General features: G+C 39.0%; 1 protein-coding gene across 1 annotated transcript in view; it reads right to left on the bottom strand.

Moving 5' to 3' along the window:
• Window positions 1-21,956, bottom strand: part of AGMO (alkylglycerol monooxygenase) — a 117,345-nt gene that overhangs the window by 79,930 nt on the left and 15,459 nt on the right. Inside the window, exon 3 of the mRNA XM_009887780.1 lies at window positions 16,614-16,765. Within this exon, the coding sequence (XP_009886082.1) occupies window positions 16,614-16,765 (152 nt within the window). The remainder of the gene's footprint in view (window positions 1-16,613; window positions 16,766-21,956) is intronic.

Here is a 21,956-nt window from a genome sequence, read left to right as displayed (position 1 = left end):
AGGTTGAATTCATTACTTGCCTGAAGAATAACCCCAGGCTTACAATTCAAGTTGTTCTGGCTAGTGTGTGGGAATTGACAGTGTACAGTAGGACTACATTGTGGCTCATTTGACCGTGTTAATATTTAGCATTCAAAGCCGCTGCTCATACAACATTTCCCTGAGTCAGACTTGGGGCTGCAACACTTTGGTTCCAATTAGCATTCCAAAGTTCTCTTTAGAGCAAACCATGGGTATGCTGAATTTCTTTCTGAACTAAATATCATTCCCTACATTTGTATTTTAAATGACAATACTTAGTAACTACTTCTGTTTTCTTTTTCTTCTGGCATAGTTTGATTCTGACTGTACCTTTACCGTGCGTCTTCTGAACCACATGGCAAACACTTTCAGCAATGATACAGGCTATACAAATATTTTCTACTAAAGTTAGGAGGGGTCTTGTAATCCTTTGAAAGTGATAGACAACTGTGCACTTCACTACTGAATGAGTATCTGCCATGCTGAACTTTCCTGTATCGGTGTCTGACATAACATAGAATATGAACTTTTGGGGTTTTTTTCTAAAATAAACCAGTTTTACTCACTCATTTCCAATTTGACTTTACTTTAGATATACTGCAATCAAATTAGTCCTGACAAACTAATAAAGATTGCACCAATGTTTGTATGTGACACTGTTAAGGAAACCTATCTTGCAAGAAGGAAATTTAACAGCTGCTTCTGGAGGAAGCATCTTTATCACTGAGTCAGAAAGGAACCAACTGCTTAGCATAATTTTAAAGGCAGCTCCTCTGTCACAGGCATCATCATTTAGTTGATGTGTAAAAACCATTTATAGATATTAGCAATCATCTGGCATTTTTCAAAAGAACAGGAAAGTTAATCCTGTTTCCTGACTGAGTTCTGCCTTGCATAATTACATTCTGACTACCTAAGTTCCCCTGCAATTTCAGTTAATTACAGTATTATTCTTACTTCCTGTCCTAAAGTTATTTGTGTAGTAACCATATCCTACTGGAGTGGAAGATGAAGTAAGCTTGGTGAATTATTTTGATTAATGTGTAAAATGTTGTGCTATCACCTCACACAAAAGACACAACATATTGGATATTATTCCCAACTAAAAAAAAAAAAAATGTGTGAAACTTTTCAGCAATTGTATTAACACTCAGTAGCACATACCTCAAGGGATGCTTGTATTACTCAACTAATAGATATAAATCTGTATGTAACAAAAAAAATATTAATACAGCCTTTTATTGGACATAAGCAAATGGAAAATCTTAGATATCTCTAAAGGGATAAAAAAATATACATAATATACATAAAAATATATTCCTGTCGCACTTGCCATTGCCTTTTCTTTCACAACAGAGAGTAGGGGACAATGTTACCCAACTCTCCACTAAAAACTACTGTTGCCAGTTATACACATTGAAAAATCATTATATTTGTTTGACAATCATAAGCTTTTGAAGCTTAACTAATTGGGAAGTGATTAGAGCATTTTCAGCAGACTAGAGAGAGCTGCCCAAACTTTATGGCCAAAAAAAAAATTAGCTGTATACATTTCATTTAGCTGTACACAAAAATACAGGATTTCTTAACGTCTGATATAAAAAGAGGACTTTCCTTTATTTTTGGTGCAAACTCTCATTTTGCAATTAACAGCAAAAGTTCTGAGGACTTCTATAGGACAGGGCTTTCAACTTTGTTATGCAGAGGCCATAAATCTATCCATCATAAATTTCCTCCCTTAGCCTCAGACCACTCCTCCTAAACTCACCCTGACTCCATGTACATTCCTCCATACCGCCCCAATGCCTACTGTTTTCTGTCACATTCCTCTGCTCCATCCAGACCTCCCCACATTCTCTCCCACATCCAGCAGGGCTTCCATATTCCATCCTTTCCACTATTATAAAAATTATTTTACTCCTCCAAGATGCAGAAAAAAACCCAAAGTAAATGTGTCCTATAGGCACAAAAATCAAAACCAAAGAAAAAATAATCTCAGAATTATTTCAAAACCAACACTGCAAATAAAGTTCTTGACACAGGCGATAATACTGCAAGACCTGGCAACACATGCAGATAAGCCACCACAAAATGCTTGAAAAACAAACAGTTTGACAAGCAAATCTGAACTATGTGCTTTGTCACCCCACTCTCCCATCTCCCGACCTGCATAAGGAAATCACAGCCAAGAGTGGGAAGAGCAGGTGGGTGGCAGGGTCCAGACCCCCTGCTCACCTGGGGGGTTATGGTGCCCACCATAACCACAGGTGATGGACCAGGGCAGGTTCTGAGGACCACCTGGTTACTCAACCTTTAGCTGAAGGGGTTTTTCCCAGTGCCTGGCAATTTATTCTCTCCTTGCAGGGAGCAGCAGCTGCTATTTCTACATGCTTGCAATGGTCAATCTTCAGGTCATGCTCCACTGCCTATTTGTTCTCATACATGACTGGGAAGAAATGAGTAAGTCATTGAAGAAATTTGGGGTTGGACAGCCTGTGTCTTTGAGACAAGGATTTCTGGAAGCTCTTTATTTTTTCTAAGGAGGAAGAGACTGGACTTCTGTAATTATATGGTTATTATGTTTTCTAATGTTTACATACTGGCAGAATGGGAACACAAAAACAAGTCTACATAAGCACAATAAACAAAAAACCTTTCAAGGATCTTTCCATCTAAAAGTACAGGCTATGCCATTGAAGTGTGTTTGCAATGCTGGATGGAACGTGCTGCAACGCTGCCTGCCCAGGAGAAGGATAACCCCATTTAAAGTGTGGGTTGCTTTTTTCTTAAAAAAAAAAAAAAAAAAAAGTTTCACTCTTCACATGCTTATTTTGGAGCTCCTAAAGGAGTGGTGAGTTCACATAAATGAGTTCATCACCTCCCATGCACTGGGGCAGGCTCCAGCCCTCGCCCGCCTCTCCGGGGCCCTGAGGGCCATGGGAGATCTTTAGCCCGAGGAAGAAGAGAAAGATTTGGCCAGTAACAACATCTACGCGCTGGAAGGGGCCTCCTCTGCCTCACTGCTAGTCTGGTGGCAAGACCCTCTTATCCCTCATCAGCAGAGGAAAATCCCTTCCACATTAAGTACAATTATAGGCGAAAATTGGCTGCCAATTTTTGAAAATCTGTCCCTTTAAGTTTTAAGGGAGCTGGTTTCCTTTTCAATTTTAAATATATCTCGCCCATATGGGAATAATACACAATCAAATCCAATATTTTTCCTACTGCTTAGCAGCTAAGTTATTTACTTGACTTTAACAAGACTTTTCTTTCCTCTTCCCAAGTTTGAGAGCAAGCACAAGCTGAGATGAGCTGTGCTGCTGTATGAGCAGGCAGCCGCTTCCAACAATTTATTTGAAAAGAAGCAGATCTCTATGTTAGGTGGGAAAGGGAGAGACTTAGCGTAGGCGGGGGAAAGAGGGGAAAAAGTCAAGGTTTAAATTTTTTGTTGTCGTAAATAAGCGGCTTGAAACATGGGAACAGAAAATAGGAAACTTTCAAAGACTCGACACACCTATTTCCTACTGCTGGAAAATTAAGACAGTTCCATAAGCTGCATCTCCCCTAAATCGAAAACAATGCACAAAGGGTGTTAAGTTAGCCACGCAGACATAATTGCCATTAAAAAAACTCACTTGTATGCTGTGCAAATTTGCATGTGCAACCTGCATCTGTTCTTAAGACACTAGATTGTAGGCAAAACAAAGTTTTACTTTGAAACTCTTCCCCCCCCACCACCACTGTAGAAATAAAAATTTAGCATGTTTACTATTTACAACTTCCTTCTGAGAAGACACAGGTAGAGCATTCATGCCTTCCAAAATGTAACCTTACACATCTGGCCAGCAAACATCTGGATATTTATCTTCACTCATCATTTCCTTCAGTAAGTCCAAAAACTGTCAGTTATTTCAGCTGAGATTCAGCCCAAGGGAGTACAAAAAAAAGTTACATCCTTCTTTTGTCCAGGTTTTATAAACTGCTTTTTACCTTTTTCCCTGGGATATCAGTAAGTATAAAAATAAGCAGCCTGGATTCCTTTGACTGTGGTTTTTATTCTGTGAATATGTACTCTGTAGCCACAGGGAGCATACATATGCAATTGTATTTATTACCCAGTTATATCTGCAATGCATGCAGAAATATCCTGCTTCTTTAAAGGGGCTTTTTTTAAGTGTTACATACATTCAGAAGAAACCACTCAAATCACAAGTAAGAATACGATCAATTTGTGAATAAACTATATAGCAAAACTTATGCCAATTAAACTTCAGATTTGGGATAGTCACAAACCAGGAAATATGAGTATCAATTCACTTAAAGTAATAAGATAAAATTAAAAACCCCCAAAAACTTCACTTGGCAGCATTGTAAGGGAAGCACTGCCTTCAGACTGGAGGCACCAGCCTGCAGACCTCGCCCCTGAGTTTGTCCCTTGCTCTGCCACTGTTCTAGGAATGTCTCTTCATCTGCCTATGTCATCCTTCCCTTATTTTACAGAGGGGCATAATGAAACTCATCTCCTCTGCAAAATACTTTGCAGTTTAACTATGAAAAAACCTCACTCTGAAACACCCAAACGTTGTTACCAGAGATGTCTATTTAGCAAAGGAATCAATGTCAATCATTTCTGAATCTATCTATTTATGAGTTTAGCTTTTCTTGTTATTTAGTAATTTAAAGCTACTGCTGGCTTTAAATCTTCCAAATCATCACCCTGGTATCCAATCTGAAATTGGTCAGCAAAACGTTTTGGATAAGAAATAAACAATTCCAACTATGCAATGAGGTTTTCCGAAGTCTGTTGTTTACCTGAGGTTACACTCACTTCTCTGTTATTTCTTTGAACCAGCTTCATGCTTTCCCACTTAACTCTGCTTAGTGAAGTTGAAGTGCTCTTAGAAGAGAGGTTAACTTAAAAATCATACCCATATTTAAAGACAAAAGAGCAAAAAGGAATATTAAGGCTTCTTAAAATTCTATCATTTGGTATGAATTTATCTTAGATGTGTACTGTGGGCACTTTGCTCACTGCCATTTGTCCCATAGGAGTGCTGTAAAGCATTCATGACTCATATTCTTTTTACCCATATAGTACAAAGAAAGCTGCTAACGATACAGCAAGCTTACATACCTAACTCTCCATTTCTCCATAATACTTTTAGATTTATTTTTCAGCTTTAAAACAACAAATAAAATAAGTTTAAGTACCAAAACAACATTTATAATTAAAAAAATTAAAATTTCATGCTCGAATGAGTGGATAAGAGAGATCAAGAGGAAAGCAAAACCACAAGTCCTCTTTTATTTTTTTTTTTTTTGTTAAACAAAAGGTAATTTCGAGTCAAAAGTATATTAAATTAAAAGACAATTTCAGGTGAAAAACTTTTCTTTTTATTTCTGTAACACACTATAGGTTACCTTACTGAAAAGAAGATAAGATATTTTTGTTATGACTACAAACCTTTTAGGATCTCAGCATCCATATGTGTTAATAGTGACTATAATTCACAAGAAAAAAAAGAAAATGTAAAAGCATGTAAAATATATGGCGCATATATAAAACATATACTTTTCTTACACCACTGTGCTATAAAATCAAAAAAATCATACTTTTTTCTGTCTCAATTTAACAGGCCAGTTTCCAGTTAATGGAAAGCATGAACATGACGTCATTGATTTCTGAAATGATGCCTTGTGAAACCATGTCACATGCCATAATGTTATTACAATCCGAGAGTCTGCACTTCCCTTTCATAGCTTTGCCACTGCTGAACTTACAACTATAATACAGCAAGTCCCGGCAGTGATATTTGTGTTATACATTCATTATATAGAAAGGAATTCTCCTAATTTTATCAAAGTTAAAAGTAACAATGGAAAATCTCAGCTGTGTTTTACAAGCTCACACGCCCAGGTTGCTCTGCATTGTCTGAAGCAATGCCCCCTCCATTTTACTGATAGTTTGTGTAATGACAGCCACGTACTCGTCCTCATCAGAAAGGCTGAGTATGATCATGTTTCTTTGCAGAAAAGTTTGTAAGAGTTTCTAGAAAGTTAAAAACTAGGTAGAATCAAAGGTCCTTCTCCTGAACCCTACAAAACCTTGCACTTCCCCGTGCATAAAACCCAATATGATGTGATTATTCACAATTTTTGTTTACCAGAAACAGAAATATATTTTTTTTAATACTTCAGTTCCCATTTAGCCATCAAAATAAGTAGCCAACAGGCCAACGTCCAGTGTTAAAATCCAAGTGCTTTGTGGAATCTAACTATGAATACCGTAATAGCAGCTGAGTGATTCTTATTTGGGATATGTCTTTCATACAGATTTATATAGGAGAAAACTGCAGATATCTTCTTGCAATAGTATGTTTATGTTCCATTTAGAGTATGTCTTATTTTTAAGATTAAAAAAAAGTAATTTTGCTTTTAAAATATTTAACCTTGCTGAATTTATTTAGGCTTCATAATTACTGATTCTTGAGAAAAACTGATTGAGAAATACTGAAGGTTATTTAAATATCTTTGGTTAAAAAAAAAAAGTTATGCCAAAAAAGATTTACTGATAATTTTAGCCAATAAAAAGAGAAATAAAGATAAAATAATCTGGTTAGTAATTTTTACTAAGTTATACCTTCCACCAGCATGCTATCAATTTAGATAAAGTGTGATGTGGAAAAGATTGCCATTCCTACACTCAAAAAGCATTTTTGGCAGTTTCAATACTTTAATTAAGGCAATAAAGATGCATTGAAGGAAACATACATGCAAAGAACATTGTCCAGATACAATAATGTTTTGTCTGCTCCAAACACACTTTAAATGTTAATTGCCAATCTTGAAATGTATAATAAAGTATTTTAAATGGTAATGGCCTCACTAGATTTTTAGCAAGCAAGGAAAACTATTACAGACATCCAGCTTCTAGAAATCTGAGTAATATCCTGAAAGGAACAGCTTGCCATTAGGGGGCTGGGGTGGAATGCACTTTCAATCTGCTTTAAAAAGTCATTTTAAATTTCTTACTCCTAGCATAAAAACAATACCCTTTTCAAATATGCAAATAATCATGCACCTATTCTTTGTAACAACTGCACATCAGTCAGTAAAACTGGGGGTGCAATTAGCAACGAACGATCTTTTTTTTCTTTTAGCTGATCCTGAAATGATCAGTCGTATGCACTTGGAAATATTTCAGACAGTCACATAAGCTGATACAAAATATAATAAAAAAGCTCTCTATGCATACATGCATAAAATACACATGTATTGATGGAAACACATTGGAAAACTGTATTTAAATTGCAGAAAAATTTGGATCAAGAGCATGTGTCCGTGGAAGAAATGGAAATAACAATGATAGTTCTGATATGTCTTTGGGTCCTAATACTCTAGAAATGGAAGTTTTCAGCAATGTCCCACTGAGGAACAAAATTACTAGCCAAATCCCTTCAGAGCAGCCCATCTCCCCAGGAGAGCAGGGTCCGTATCCATGCTCTGCATCTCTCAGCCATAGAACCACACACACATCCCAGGAGCCACCTTACCTTTCCCTGCAGGTAGACTGCGAAGGTGCTTCAAAGCTAAATTCTGCACAGTTTGAAAAGTGTTTGAAAAGAATTTCTGAAAGAGCTATTTGAAATTGCAAAGTTCTATAGATCTTCATAGTGCCCATTAGCTAAAATGGTGCTTCAGGGAGGGAGATAGCGCATTTCTTTCTCCAGGCTAAAACTATACAGACTGACAAACAGAGCAATAATGACCAGGAAATTTTTTCTAGCACAGCAGGAGAAAAACAACTTCTTTTTGTAACAGAAAAAAGCACAAGCATCTCAATGGGCCATCTGTTTTAACAATGTCTTTTATTTCTCTAGGCCTCTGCTTCTACTTTAAAACTTAGTGACAAGAAATAGTTACCACTGCTGCTGTTTGATGAATTATATGGCGTGTGTTTTTACTCTAAGTCTAATTCCTTACAATCACATTTTCATATCGCAAATTAAAAACTGTTGTTACATTTGGTACCTTTTATTGCTGAACTGTTGATTTCAATAGATTGGCAAAATGGAAAGGACATAAAAGCGAACCTTGCCTCTCTTCAAGCTCAGGTCAAAGTCCTCTAGCAAGACAGGGTGCAAAGCTGCTGTATCAGAAACTGAGATCTCGCATCTCCAAAGTCATTGCAATGGGTTTAGGAAAGAAATGTGTTTAAAATAAGGCTGGATCTACTGATTTATGTGCAACTTCTTCAGGAAATAGATATTAGTGACCATTTTTACGTTTCTCTCTGATTTAGTAAGAAACCTTTAGCTGAAGTAAGTAACAAGGCTTAAAATTAGATCAAGGGAAATAAGAATATATATTCTCAGGTGGGTTTTCACTTACTCTAAATAAAAGTTTCTAACATAAGACACATCTTCAAAGTTTAAGACAGAAACTAAAAAGGAAGAGAAGACTTAAACAAGTAGCTGCACTTCCAAACATACAATCTCTCTCTTCAGCTTATGAAGTCCCCTGATTGAAGGTGGTTCTATAACATTTAGGAGGTGAAATAGAGTATATAATAGAACTATTTTTTACCTTTTTTCAACTAAACCCCCATAAAAATACCATCTTCAAACTATTGTAGAAGAACTACTTTCTCCTCTCCCACACTCACTAACTGCAAAAAGGTTCACTTCAGATCTTGGATAATTCACATTTTACTGTATATCCTATAACACCTTAAGAAGTAGAAGTGTTATGCACCATTTCACTGGTTTTCAGCAGCACACTTGGAAAAGTACATCAAATGAACTGTTTCTCTGCACAGTGAGTTAGATGCTTTCATACTCATATCTCCACTCAGACAAAAAAAGGCTTAATTTTTTTTTCCCTGTTTAAAATGCACATGCACTGACTAGATGGCAGCACTAGCCAAGGATACAAATGTGTGAGCTTTCTTTTTTAATGGTCAACCCATGCGAATTTATAGCAAACTTTCTTTTCCCACTTCATCCTATAAGATACTGTTTTACCTCTATCAGGTTAGCTTCATAGCCAGCAGTAATCACAACCACCATGTGTACAATGTATCAGTTTCTTCATTACAACCTCTTGTTAAATCCACACACTCTCCACATTTCCTGAGGACCTCAGAAGAGAGTCATTTCACAAACAACTTTTGGAAAGCTTCAGAAAGTTTAGGTTAGAAAAATTTAGATGAAAAAGAACAGATATTTTTTTCCCCATGGCTTTGAATATTTATTTTTTTTACATTTTCTAGTGTTTTATTGTAAAAGCATGCTGCAAACTTGCTTTTGTGCAAGCAGATCCAGAGCGTTTTCCCCAGCCTGTGCACTCTGGGACAACCGAGGCACTGCAGGCAGGAAAAAGATGAGATTCTACATAGGAGACATGCATAGGTACTCCTAGTTAGTGCATGTCTATATAGAGAGCCTGAAGAAGTCCAATGTATTATGTAAATCCTCAAAGCAGGATTTGAGTAATATTTAAGAGGAGTATTAACCTTGTGCAGGCCCCTTTCCCAACCATAAGAGAAGACGACTAACAAGGAAAATGGAGGAATATGGTTTCTTTTTCATTTTGTACTGGGGAGCTTGCCAGATCTCTTCACAGTGGGAGCTTGAGAAAAGATAAACAGTGCTGAGAGGAGATGGAATTACCACCTGAATTTTTGCTATTAAAACTGTGTCCTAATAATGTCAGCTCATCCTTTCATGAATATTTAAATATTCATGATATTTAAAAGACACATTGTCTCTGGATCCATTAAAAAAAAAAAGTAAGAAAATATTGCTTTTATACTCGTATCAAGGCCTAATTCATAACAACCATAGAGATCCATCTCTCCCAGTATCTCGTGGCAAAGAAAAGGAATTACCAGATATTTACAGAAAACTTACAAGAATCATGTCAAGTGTACAGAGACTTTTCTCCTGATAGCCTTCCATCATCCAAAGATAAGTCACTTATGTCTTCTTGGATTAGACGTTGAACCCAAATTATAGAGTTTGCTTCCTTGCCTATAGCAATGAGCCATGTCCTACCCTCTGCTACATCAAATTCCCACTCCAGAGCAGTTCTAAAGAGCATAAAATGCATGGCTGATCACTTTGCCTGACGTCCAACCTGTTCGTGGATTTGTTACTACCATCACTCTTAATAATCTCTGGTATATCACATATTTAGAAAAATCTATTTACCCGTAAACATCTTTTGGATATTCAGAAATTAAAATTAAGTAAAAACTCTCTAGTAGGTTTCCTCTTATTCCCATCTTCTATACTCTTCAGGCTACAGAGATTTTTCAGAAAGTCTGTTATTATCTCACAGATTCTAAAGTAAAATAGGAAGGGGCTTGCAATATCTGCATGCGCCACAATAAATTTACCAGACTAAATGAGTCAACCTCACCTCATATCGGGACATAATTCTTGCCGATATAGAAGAAATCAGTCTTTCAAACAACAGGAACTTATTATGAACAATAACAACCTGAAAACAATACAAGCAGGCTGCTATAATTTTATGGGACCCTAGACCACTCCGTGTCAGGAAGCCTCGTTGCAGCTGAGGTAGTTTTCAGATGAACATTTTCAACAAAAATACACATTTAAATGTCAGAAGGAATGGCAACATTTTGGTTTGCTAAGATTGACTGTGGTCTTCTACAGATTCAGTGTCCACTCAGAAAATTAAATGACACATAGTAAAGGAGCACCTCTTATTTCTGAAAAGTAAGAGAAAGCTAAAAGATATAAAACAAGTGTATAGAAATAACAAATGATGTAGTTTATTTACAGTGGAGTTGGAAGGAGGGAATGAATCATAATCACATGAACTCTCTATTTATTTTCAATTCATGTTATGCTGTCTGCAGGTATTAGACTAGAATCAATCAGAATATAGAGCAGAATATATTACAACCAGCTATTTCTTTTGCTATTTTTGTGAGGCAGGCAGAGTCAGCATTTTAATATCCTGCTTTCCCAAGCCTGTTTAAAATATAAGAAAAAGCAACTGACAGAATGGCAAAAGATGTTTTCTCTAAAATTCACAAGAAGCAAATATTTGTCTCTTAATCACTGGATATCAATTCCCTTTGCAATCAACACAAGCTGTGACAAGAAAAAGAGCAGAACTTCATCCGGTCACTTGACAGTTCCCAAAGTTTTCTATCTTTCACTAGGGCAGAATTAAATTTGTTTCATGCTGAATAATCGATATGGTACTGAACTTCTAGTCAGGTAAACAGTGGCATTTTCCCAAATGCAAGGACAAGCCTAAAAAACCACCACCACCCAACCCTCTGCCCTTGCCCGCCAAATGGAGCCTTTTCCATTTGCCAAAAGAGCATTGTCATTTACTGTATTTCGAGGGGAATACAGACTTCCCTGAAATAAAACCTTCTGCCTCTGACCATGTTTCCAATAACAAAAGTCAGACATCATTTTATTATAATGAATTTCCCATAAATCTGAAATCCTTTAAATCCAAAATCATTTCAATATACTATCAATTCTTAATATAAAATCTACTTAACAGGTCCATTCTAATATACTGACTTCAGACAAGTACATTATAAAATGCAGACGAAAGGACCACTTCAAAGGCAGGAATGGGTCAGATAAATACAGATAGCATGATCATATGATTCCAATACACCCTCCAAAAATGAACGGTAAATGTAGATGCCGAAGAGACTTTGAGCCCTGCTGTCTTTTCCTTTACCAAGCTTGCAAGGTCAAACTTGCCTTCTCGTTCAACTGTGAACTGGTGTCCAAAGTGAAAACATATTAGAATTATCATTGCAGATGATAATACACGTGATAATGACACATACAATTAGCAGAACGAACAGGACTAGGTTTTACTGTTGCCCATTCCAGTCATTTTAATGGCATGTATCTTGAGACATTACCTGCCCCGATTTATCCACTCGGGTTCCTTATAAAAGAATGAGTTACCTGCCTGTGCACTACTGACCCAGAAAATCCTCTCCACTCTCTCTCTGAAGTCTCCAGTTATCCCATAGATTCTTTGCTAACAAATCTAGCTTATGTTGCTTATGTCCATGACCACTAGCTAAGTTGACCCCCATGACTACTGAACTGAGTTGACTTGTGTAAGAAAGAAACCCAACACAACCCATTTTTTTTTAACATGGACTATTTCAGTGATCTTATGCACGTAGTCTCTGTGCATGAGGTTTTTCTCAGAACTGAGTGGGTGATGAACTGCAGCAGGGTGTAGGAAAGAGAGGCCAGAAACTTCCGAAGTCAGAAATTGTTCTATGAAAGTGTAACAAAAGATGCTTACTGGGAGAAGAGGCAGAAGTCATGGCTGAAAAAAATCCCCTTTTAGAAATTCTACAAAACAGGAGAAGAAACGTTCACCAAGCTTCAAATTCTTGGAAATATTAGAAAGAAAACTTCCTCACATCCTCAGTTGAGACATTTTGCCACACATCTGAGGCATTCACTTTTGAGGGACAAAGCTGAGGACAGTTTTCCGGGTCTCTCCTTTGTCCTCTGACCCTTCAGACGCTGGCCTTGGTCAGAAGGTCAGTCCTGTGGGGTGGGAGAATCTGAGAAGCTCAGTTTATTGCTCCAGAATAAGCCTGGTGTAGTAGAAGGCTTATTTCTCATCCACCATAAATAAACTCGGAATTATTAAGAGACACACCATTGACTCAAAATTTTATGTAGCAGCTGGGGAATCTGTCGAGGGTATACTTATCAGTTGAGGTCTATTTTACGAACTCCGCACATAACTCAAACCATCAGCTCATATTGGCTCAGCCTTTCGCTGACAGGGACCGTGTCACGTATCCCACAGGGCGGCTGGAAGCCGCCAGCGGACAATGGGGGCAAGCGGCTGACACGGGCCGCCGCGGGTCTGGCAGAACAATGCAGCTGCTGGGGAGGTTGGCCCCGCTGAAGGAAACTCGCTTCTCCCAGGTTGTCTGAGGGGAGGGACACTGAAGCAATGGAAATTCCCCAGCAGTAAAGGAGAACAAAAGAAGAGGTGTTGGAAGCTGCCGTTAAAAAAGAGACAGGCTCCGAAACCTGCTGGCTGCCAGACTTGGACAGCTTCTTCCAAGGCCTGAAAGAAGAGAGGAGGGTCCCCTGGCTGACAGAAAACCACACTGCTCTGCAGGACGCAACCCCCCAGGACACGTAGATTAAAAACTACTCCCTTACACAGAGGACCAGAGTTTTACAGTTGCCCACTATCCCCCATTGAGGCATGGGGTTGGGACGGCAGCCGCTGCCGAGGACCTGGCTCAGACTGGGGGTGCCCCTATGCCTGGCAGAGGCCCCCACACCAGAGCCGGCCATGAAACCCCCCACTGCCCCACAGCCGGCACCTGGGCTCTGCACAAGCGCGTCCCTCTTGTTTTTGCCTGGGTCTGGAAGTCTCTAGATTTCCTCCCCTGATAAAAAGCTGTGGCTGCTGAAGAAATTAGTTTACAGAGCCTCCAAATTCCTTACAGCCGTTGTCATATGTCTGCAACAGGAGTATCTGCGAGGCCAGGGTGCAGGGAGGGCTGTGCTGCACCACGGCTGGGGCTCGGCGCTGCGCTGGGACCACTGAACCCCCCTTTCTAGCAGGGCTAACTAATTCTGCAAGGACTCTGCACCTGGAGAGGAAACTTGAGGAGTAATCCATATATGCTAGATTAAAATATCTGCTAAAAATCCCTTCAAACCCACACATATCCTTCTCTGAAAAAAAAATTAAAATAAACCCTGTGATTTTACAGCTTAGTCTCCTTAGTAGTACAGCCATAATGGGTGTTTTTACTGAAACAAAGGGAAAAGTTACATTGATTTATAAATTCATTAAAACGCCAGGAGAAAAAGCAGTGGCTAACTAAGTTCTGCCATTGACTGTCATGGCTTTTGGATCAGGCCCAGAAGAATGCTGGAAGAAGTGGTGAAACATTTTATTTTCTAACTTTTTAGTGGCTACTGCAAACAATGGAAAATACAAGCACATACTTAGAATAACTCTATCCTTTGCAAAATGAGATCACACCTAAAAATACTTCCTCTTGTTGCTGTATAACTTCAGTTTATGATAATAGCTATTACACTCATATAGTGAAGAGGAAAAAATAGCTTCCCAAGTGCTGGGTAAAAACTTGATATTGTATAGTAGAGTTTCTGCTACAGAAGAAACTTTAAAACCTGTAATGATTCAGACTATTTATTCAAATAGCAGAATGGACAATCCAATTATTGCACAGACCACATGAAATAAGGTGGTAAAAATCCAGCGGGGTTGAGTTATCAAATTATTGTTTGGAGACAGGAAAATTTACACGATGATGATCGTGATTCTTTGTATCAAAATTATATCAAGTATTAAGAAACAACTGCAAAATGTATCTGAATTTTAGTTTTCCAGTCTGAAACAATTAGTGCTATTATTTACATCCCCACACATAAGGCCACACAGCTTGAATTTCCTGGGATATACATGTGCTATTAATTTTTAACTTTGCTCTAGGATCCAAGCCTGAATGACCAGGCCCTGACACTTTCTAGTGCAAGGGTGTGTTTTGTCTGCTTGTACCAGAGACTGTTCCAGTACCCAGGCTTCTCAAAGTGTGAAGGTATTCTTCAGGAGTTTACATTTTACTTTTTGAAACCATCTCCTACACTTACATATAACACTTAAATTTCCTTAGCAATTTCCGAAGCAGCCGACTTTCTCAGCTGTGTTGCCGTGCTACGGATTTCATCATTGCTTGACCAGAGAAAGGAGTGTTGGTTAACCTAAAATCTCCATTTAGAATTATTTTCTACAATGTTGCATCAGTTCCCTGAGTAGCACAGACGTAACAGCGAACAATATTTCTGTTACCTGAAGAAGAGTGAATCAACATTTATAGAATAGCTCAGGGCTGACCTTCTTAAGACAAGAGCAGCATTTTCTTATCCAGTTTCCCCAACTCCATTACATATAGACAGAATTGGTTTGGATTTTAATTCTGACACTGCTAGTGAGATTCATTTCAAAGTGTGCGATCCCCTCAAAACATAGAAAAAGAGGAGAGTAAATGCAAAGTTTCTGCAGGAACAGAAATATGTGCAACTGCTTTAGAGAGCACGCAGCTGACCCTGCTCCTTCCTCTGTCAGTGGGAATTTTACCACTGACTCCAGTGAAAGCGTAGCCAGGCTAGTGATTTTCTAACACTTGAAGGCAATTATTTTTATTTTAAAATGCAGGAATAGCCTCCTGCTCTGGTCCTGTTCTCAGCCTGAGGCTGTAGCCCTGCCAGCACTGTTAATGTCATTGTTTGCGAAGCGTATTCCCAGTCTCGCGTACACCCACGCAGGGCTCCCAGCTCCCGGCCGCGATGTCCCCCCCGTATTGCTGTCCCCCTGCACCCACCCTGCATTGTTCTCACCCCTGCCCGCCCGCCATCCCCACCCGGGAGGGACCCTTCCTCCCTCCCACTCCTCGCAGCAGCTCAGGCTCCTTTCTTACCTACTTCCATATATTCCGCTGACCTATTGGCATCAAAACATTTTCCCTTTCTGAAAGCGCATTACATAAACTATCGTTACTAGATCCCACAGCTTTTGTGAGCTGTGGGCGCTCTGCCGTGAGAAGCCCAGTCCAAACTCTCTTAAACAAGAAGATTCTTATTTCCTTGCTGTGGACTTTAGATCAGGCCCAAAACCAGGATTGATAGAATGCATTATTGCATTTTCAGATAGGTTATAAAAGGCTAGAGCAAAAATATGTTGTCACTATAGAATAGAAATATCTAACAAGACAGAGACACAGGGATTGATATTATTACAACTTCGCAATATATATGTACAAAATGACTGGCGTGATTTACATAAGCTCCATTGTTACAATAAATAAAAGTTAAATCCTTTCTAAGCTGTGCTTTTTGTCTTTCACGTGTAAAAGCAAGTAGGGTTAAAATGTACTTCTAGACAGAGACAACTCAAGGCTCGCATTTATGTAGTCAAGTGTTAATCACAGACAGGATTTCTAAAATACCTTATTCATACATGTATGTCTATGTCCATATATATATGAAGTATAGAAACGGTTTTATTCATTTATGAATTAAACAATGATTGAATGTTTAAAAAGATTTTTAAAACCACACAGAAACAGATGACGCTAGCCGGCTGTCCTGTCATTATTTTGGCCACCTTGCTTTTTACTGCTCTCCATTTTGTACATCCATGAGGTTCTTTTGAAATAGTTATCTGTACTGTGCTGTGTTTTTCACACAGGCATATAGAGATACTAATCCTTAATTTTTATGTACTTCCTATTTTTTTCCTATGATACTTCACTTCAGCTGTGGTCCTGCTTTCAAAACGATACTCCCTTTTTTCACAAAATCACATTTATTATAAAGAGTATCATACATAAACTGTTATCGGTGCTCAAGGCAAAAGCGAGTCTTTGCTAATCCTTGGGAAGAAGAGCAGCTATATATGGTTAGAGTAGATTAAGTATGGAAACAAAAATAAATACCTCATTTTATTAGTAAATAATTAATATCTTTTGTATTTTAGTACATCAAAAACTTGTTAACTCTTACCGTGGCTTATGCGATGAAAGCAGTAGTATGCAAAGTCCACTCCCAGGAGCGTCAAATACCACGTCCATGGTGAGTCCCAGGGCAGTTCAAAGAGTCTGTAGTTATTCCATACGTAGATATAACTAATTAAGTCAATACTTCTGAATAAAACACTGAAATAGAGATCAAAAAAATTTGATCAATAATTTTGTCAACTTTAGTTACAGAACCTTTTTACTATATATTTACCATTTATCAGACACGAGTCTTTTTGTAACACATAAAACCAGCGTCCAAGTTCTGCAACCTCTGCCAAGTAATAGACTATTGACTTCAGTGGAACCTTTGCTTAAGGTCTATGAGGTTTTTCAAACCAACCCTCACCCACTCACCACCCACGTTGTGGCATTAGGCATGCTCAAAGGCTGAAGCACTCCTGTGCTCTGCAGGTGCTACGGTGTTCCTGTTCTCCCTAATCTGGAAGAAATGTATCATTGCTAACTCACATGTCAGAAATGACTGAAGTATAGAGCAATTATGCTCAAACACTAACGTATGACGTTAAAATACCTTGACGTCCTGTGCAACTTGCTGTAGGTGACCCTGCTCTAGCAGGGGGTTGGACTAGATGATCTCCAGAGGTCCCTTCCAACCCTCACCATTCTGTGATTCTGTGACTATTTCCCTTGTAAGGAAAGGCATAGAAGGTGACAGTATTTTGGGGAGCAGTGAGATATTCAATCTGCTCAGCATATCACTTAACTTCACTTTAAAAGAGGATAAATGCAGCAGGAGGAGACAAAGCTTAGTACCTTTGAAAAGAAGGGAAAGGACAATTGGTATAGAAAAATGGCAGCACTGCCAGATAGGGGGAGAAAAAACGATGAATTTGCAAAGGCAGGAAAGCCACCAAACAGCAGCTTTTTTTGCTGCCGAGTTCATGGACTACAGGGAGTGAGCAGCTACCCCTGACCTAACACAGATCAGTGCTGAGACTGGGAGAAGGAGAAGGAGAAAGAAAGTAGCTCTGGGATGGGCAGGCCAGATCCATCAGTAACTCTCCACAGCTGTTTAGGTTAATACAAATTTGGGTTGCCACAGTCACACCCCCCCCTTCAATTGCTTTGGTTTTCCTGTGTGAGTTTTTGGACAGATCGGGAAGGGTTAACCCCAGCATGAGAGAGATGAGAAGCCATGGGCACTGGGGTGGCCCAGGTAACAGTTGGCTTAGGTAGCTGTGAAATGATGCCTCAGCTGCAGCCTGCTGTATATTTAAACTGGTTCTTTTTGTAGAAGAGAGTAGTCCACAGCATGATTTGCAGCAGCTCCCCCACAGCCCCTCCTGCTTCCCTCCTTTGCCATGTTGCTGAAAATGTTTGTGGGACTGTGGTGAACTGAACTGGGGCAGCCTCTGAAAACCAGCAAGTAGAAAAAAGCAGGGAAAAGATACAAATTGTAGCAAAGTCACACATATCCTTTTTTGTGTCCCAATGCATTAAATGCACCTTAATTTAGGGGCCTAAGAGTCAGAAGTAAGATTATCATTAGGACCATCATCTCCACACAGAAAAAACTAATCTAGTTGTCAGATGTTTTGCTGCTGGTATATTTGGGAGGCGGAGGGGGGGCGGGCGGTGATGGGGACTTATCAGCAGAACAACATCTTCATGCAAAGTTGTGCAAGATTTTAGAAATCTATAAATCATGTTCAGGGCTGAAGGAAAAATGAGGGCTTCAAATTCAGGGAACTTTAAATGGAGATTGCAAATTGGAGATTGCAAATTGTGATTGCAATTGTGAGGCCACACCTTGAGTATTGTGTCCAGTTTTGGGCACCTCAATACAAGAGAGATATCGAGGTGCTGGAGCAAGTGCAGAGGAGGGTGACGAAGCTGGTGAAGGGCCTAGTAAACAAATCATATGAAGAGTGGCTGAAGGAGCTGGGACTGTTTAGTTTGAGGAGGAGGCAGCTGAGGGGAGACCTCATCACTCTCTACAACTATTTGAAAGGACACTGTAGAGAGGTTGGTGCTGATCTCTTCTCACAGGTAATTAATGACAGAACGAGAGGGAATGGCTTCAAGCTCCAACAGGGTAGACTTAGACTGAATATTAGGAAAGAATTTTACACAGAAAGAGTGGTCGGGCATTGGAATAGGCTGCCCAGGGAGGTGGTTGAGTCACCATCCCTGGATGTGTTTAAGAGCAGTTTAGATGTGGCGTTGGGGGATATGGCGTAGGGGAGAACTTTGTAGAGTAGGGTAGATGGTTGGACTCGATGATCCCAAGGGTCTCTTCCAAACTAGACAATTCTATGATTCTTATTAAATGGCATACCTGCAAGATGCTACTTGAACAGAGGTGGTAACAAACTGCACGTAAGCATCACAGCCTTGCAAACCTTAGCTGAAAGACTGTCACAGACCAACATCTCTCTTTTGTTTTAGTCTCACCTAGAACTTCACCTTACATTGAAATCAGCTAAAAGAATCTCCGTGTATGTCTGCTCATTCTTGTCTCAGTGCCACTTCTCAATGGTACTTCTTCCCAAACCCTGCCTTTTTCTTCCACCCCTTTTTTTCAGCTAGATTATTTTTGATGTATTTTACAGCATAGCCCCAAAAATACTTGAATCTGCAAAACTAAAAAAGGACATATTATACTCCTCCTCCTCTAAAGCCTTGTTTCACACACCTGGAAAACATCTCTGAAAACAGTCTGGCCATGCCCTGTCCTTTTGGGTAGCTGCACTGAAACACGAGGGAACCTCAGCAAACGCGGCTGTTCCAGTTTGTGAACCATCCCACATGCTATGACAAAGTCAGCTGAAAATCCCACGCTCCCAATACTAGTCTGCAAGCAGAATAGTATCCCATCCACCATTTTAACCCAAGAAGCTGAAGCATTACAAGGAGTTGTTGCTCCAGAAGACGAGAACTAATATTTTTTCCACAGCCAGCTGCCACATCTCACCTGCAATTTTTTCCTACCTTTACTAAAATCATCCCAGTTTTTCTCTTAGAGAAAACCAAAACACAACAAAATCCATGAAGTTTCATTTCAGCAGCTGGCAGATGAAGAATTTCTCTTCACTAGCAATGACAGGTGTATCTACCACTTCAAAAACAACTCAGCTATGCCCAGAAGTTGGACCATATGCACCTGGAACATGTTTAATTTTCATAAGAGCTGTGTTCTATAAATACTTTTAAAGAAGATTATAAGTGTCCAACCAGACTTTTGCAATTCACCTCATGAGGTATTTGTAAAGTTCAGTATAAATTCTCAATCCCTTTTCACAACAGGTCAGAAGGGAGCTGATATTATTCAAACACAAAAAAATGGGCATTTCTTAACATCTTTTCAATGACCAGGAAATTTAAAACACCTCTTGCAACATAGAGTATCAGTTATTATTAGGTACTGTTTTCTTACTTTATTCTTTTGCTTTTATTAACGTATAATGCCTTTGCAGTACATCCAAAGATATGTGAACTGGTACATTTCCTTCATTTTTGATCAGCTTTCAGTATTTCCCCTTGAGTCTTTTTTTTTTTTTTTCCACAGGCTGAGGCCAAGGTGTAAAACTTGAGCTAACCCTGCAACACATTTTATATATATATATGTAATTTGCTGTACATTCTTTCCTTCATGCTTGAATCACAACTCTACAGCACATATACACTAGCTGATTACTGTAATTAATTTAGAGTAATCCATCATATCACTATTCAATGCTGGAGAAAGAAGAGTTGCTTAGCTAAGTATTTTTTAAAAATTTACAGCGTGATAGATAGGAAAGTCCAGAGCTTGCATTCAATTACGATTCTGAAAGTTCACTTGGAGTTTTAAAGGTTTATATTGCCCCTTTTTTTTCCTCCCTCAAGTTCCATTTTCACTTCTTGAAAATACTGAAGAGAACTTAAGCAAACTTTTTCCTCATTTAAACGTTAGGTTTTAACCATAAATATGACAGAAGCGGATAGGTAAAGCTTTTGTCATCTAGTCCAATCCTCTACATAAAGAATAATAAATCCTAGAACAGACAGACTGTATAGAAAATCTTATTATATACATTGCATAGATTTATCTTGTTGGATTTTGAATGTTTCTGCTGAAAATTTTCTTATTATGTGCAAAGTATGCACTTAGGCAACCGTTTTGACTTTGAGAGAGTTCTTGTCTCCTTGTTTCTAAAATTCATATATAGTTTACTCAAAGGTGATAATATTTGTTTTAATAAACCATTTTCCCCCTCTCCTTCCACTGGGTGAGATTATCAGCTCCTCTAATTAAAAAAGTCCAAGAAGGAAGTCCTGGGAGATGAACTCTCCATGTGGAAATGAAGATCTGCTTATGGTAGGTCCCTATGGGATAATGAAGGAGGGAAAAGGTGGAGGAGATTCAATTGGAATAAAAGGCAGCTGCCCATTTCAAGGAACATTAGGTCCCGTTTTGCTTCCTCCAACTCACAGCTCAGCCTTAGAGCCTGAACCCAACGTTTTAGGAAACCTCCTCCACGGTGCCCAGGACAGTCACCAAAAGGGAAAAGGGTCAGAGACAGTAGCTGCTGTCTCTCTTCCAAGCGTGGAGGAAGATCCATATATCAAAAACGAAGACCTCAAAGAAACCGCCTCGGCTCTTACCGCTATTGCGGTCCCCACCTCGTGTCACACTGGGAACCGACCTGGGGCCCCTGAGCTAAAAACACAACTCTACAGCTGGACCTACAAAAGCTCGGCTCTCAAAGGCTCTAACAGACTTGCATCCTTGGAGGTCAGACACAGAGGGAAACATGTTAAGACACCCTGGTCACAAGGTTATATTATCATTAAAAATAGTGAGATATTACTAATACAGTTTCCCTGGGTTAAATAAATCCAGTTTCCCTACCCTGATTCAAACTACATGAATGTAAAGTTTCAAAATGTTGAACAAAGGCAGTTTCTCCTCAATAATTTGAAATTATTCAGACCATATATGTAACAGCAGGATACATGAATAATTAAATGCTCTGTAAGCCTTTGTTTCAAAGTGGAAAGCGTAAGGATTTCCATTTCCAAGGGTACTCATAGAGCTTTCTCTTCCAGATGAAAAACTGGCTCCAGTCACAATTGAAATAAACATTTTGATAACATGATTTCAGTAAAGAGGAGAAGGGGGGGAGGAGGTAGAAGAGCCTTGAGAAAACGTCCATTTGCAAAACAAAGCAAACCTCCTGCAACTGAAATCCCCTTTTATTTCCTGTACAGGTGCCAGGTCTTAAACAGACACCCAATTTATTACCTTGTCAGCTGACTTATTAGGGTTGACACAAATCGAGCTGAAATATGCCTGACATACTGCAGTCAAGGCTTTTTTCAC

The sequence above is a fragment of the Charadrius vociferus genome, unplaced genomic scaffold, assembly GCF_000708025.1.
Source record: "Charadrius vociferus isolate BGI_N301 unplaced genomic scaffold, ASM70802v2 scaffold551, whole genome shotgun sequence".
In the NCBI taxonomy this organism is placed as follows: domain Eukaryota; kingdom Metazoa; phylum Chordata; class Aves; order Charadriiformes; family Charadriidae; genus Charadrius; species Charadrius vociferus.
Note: the sequence above shows the minus strand (reverse complement) of the source record. Positions and strands in the feature narration are given on the sequence as shown.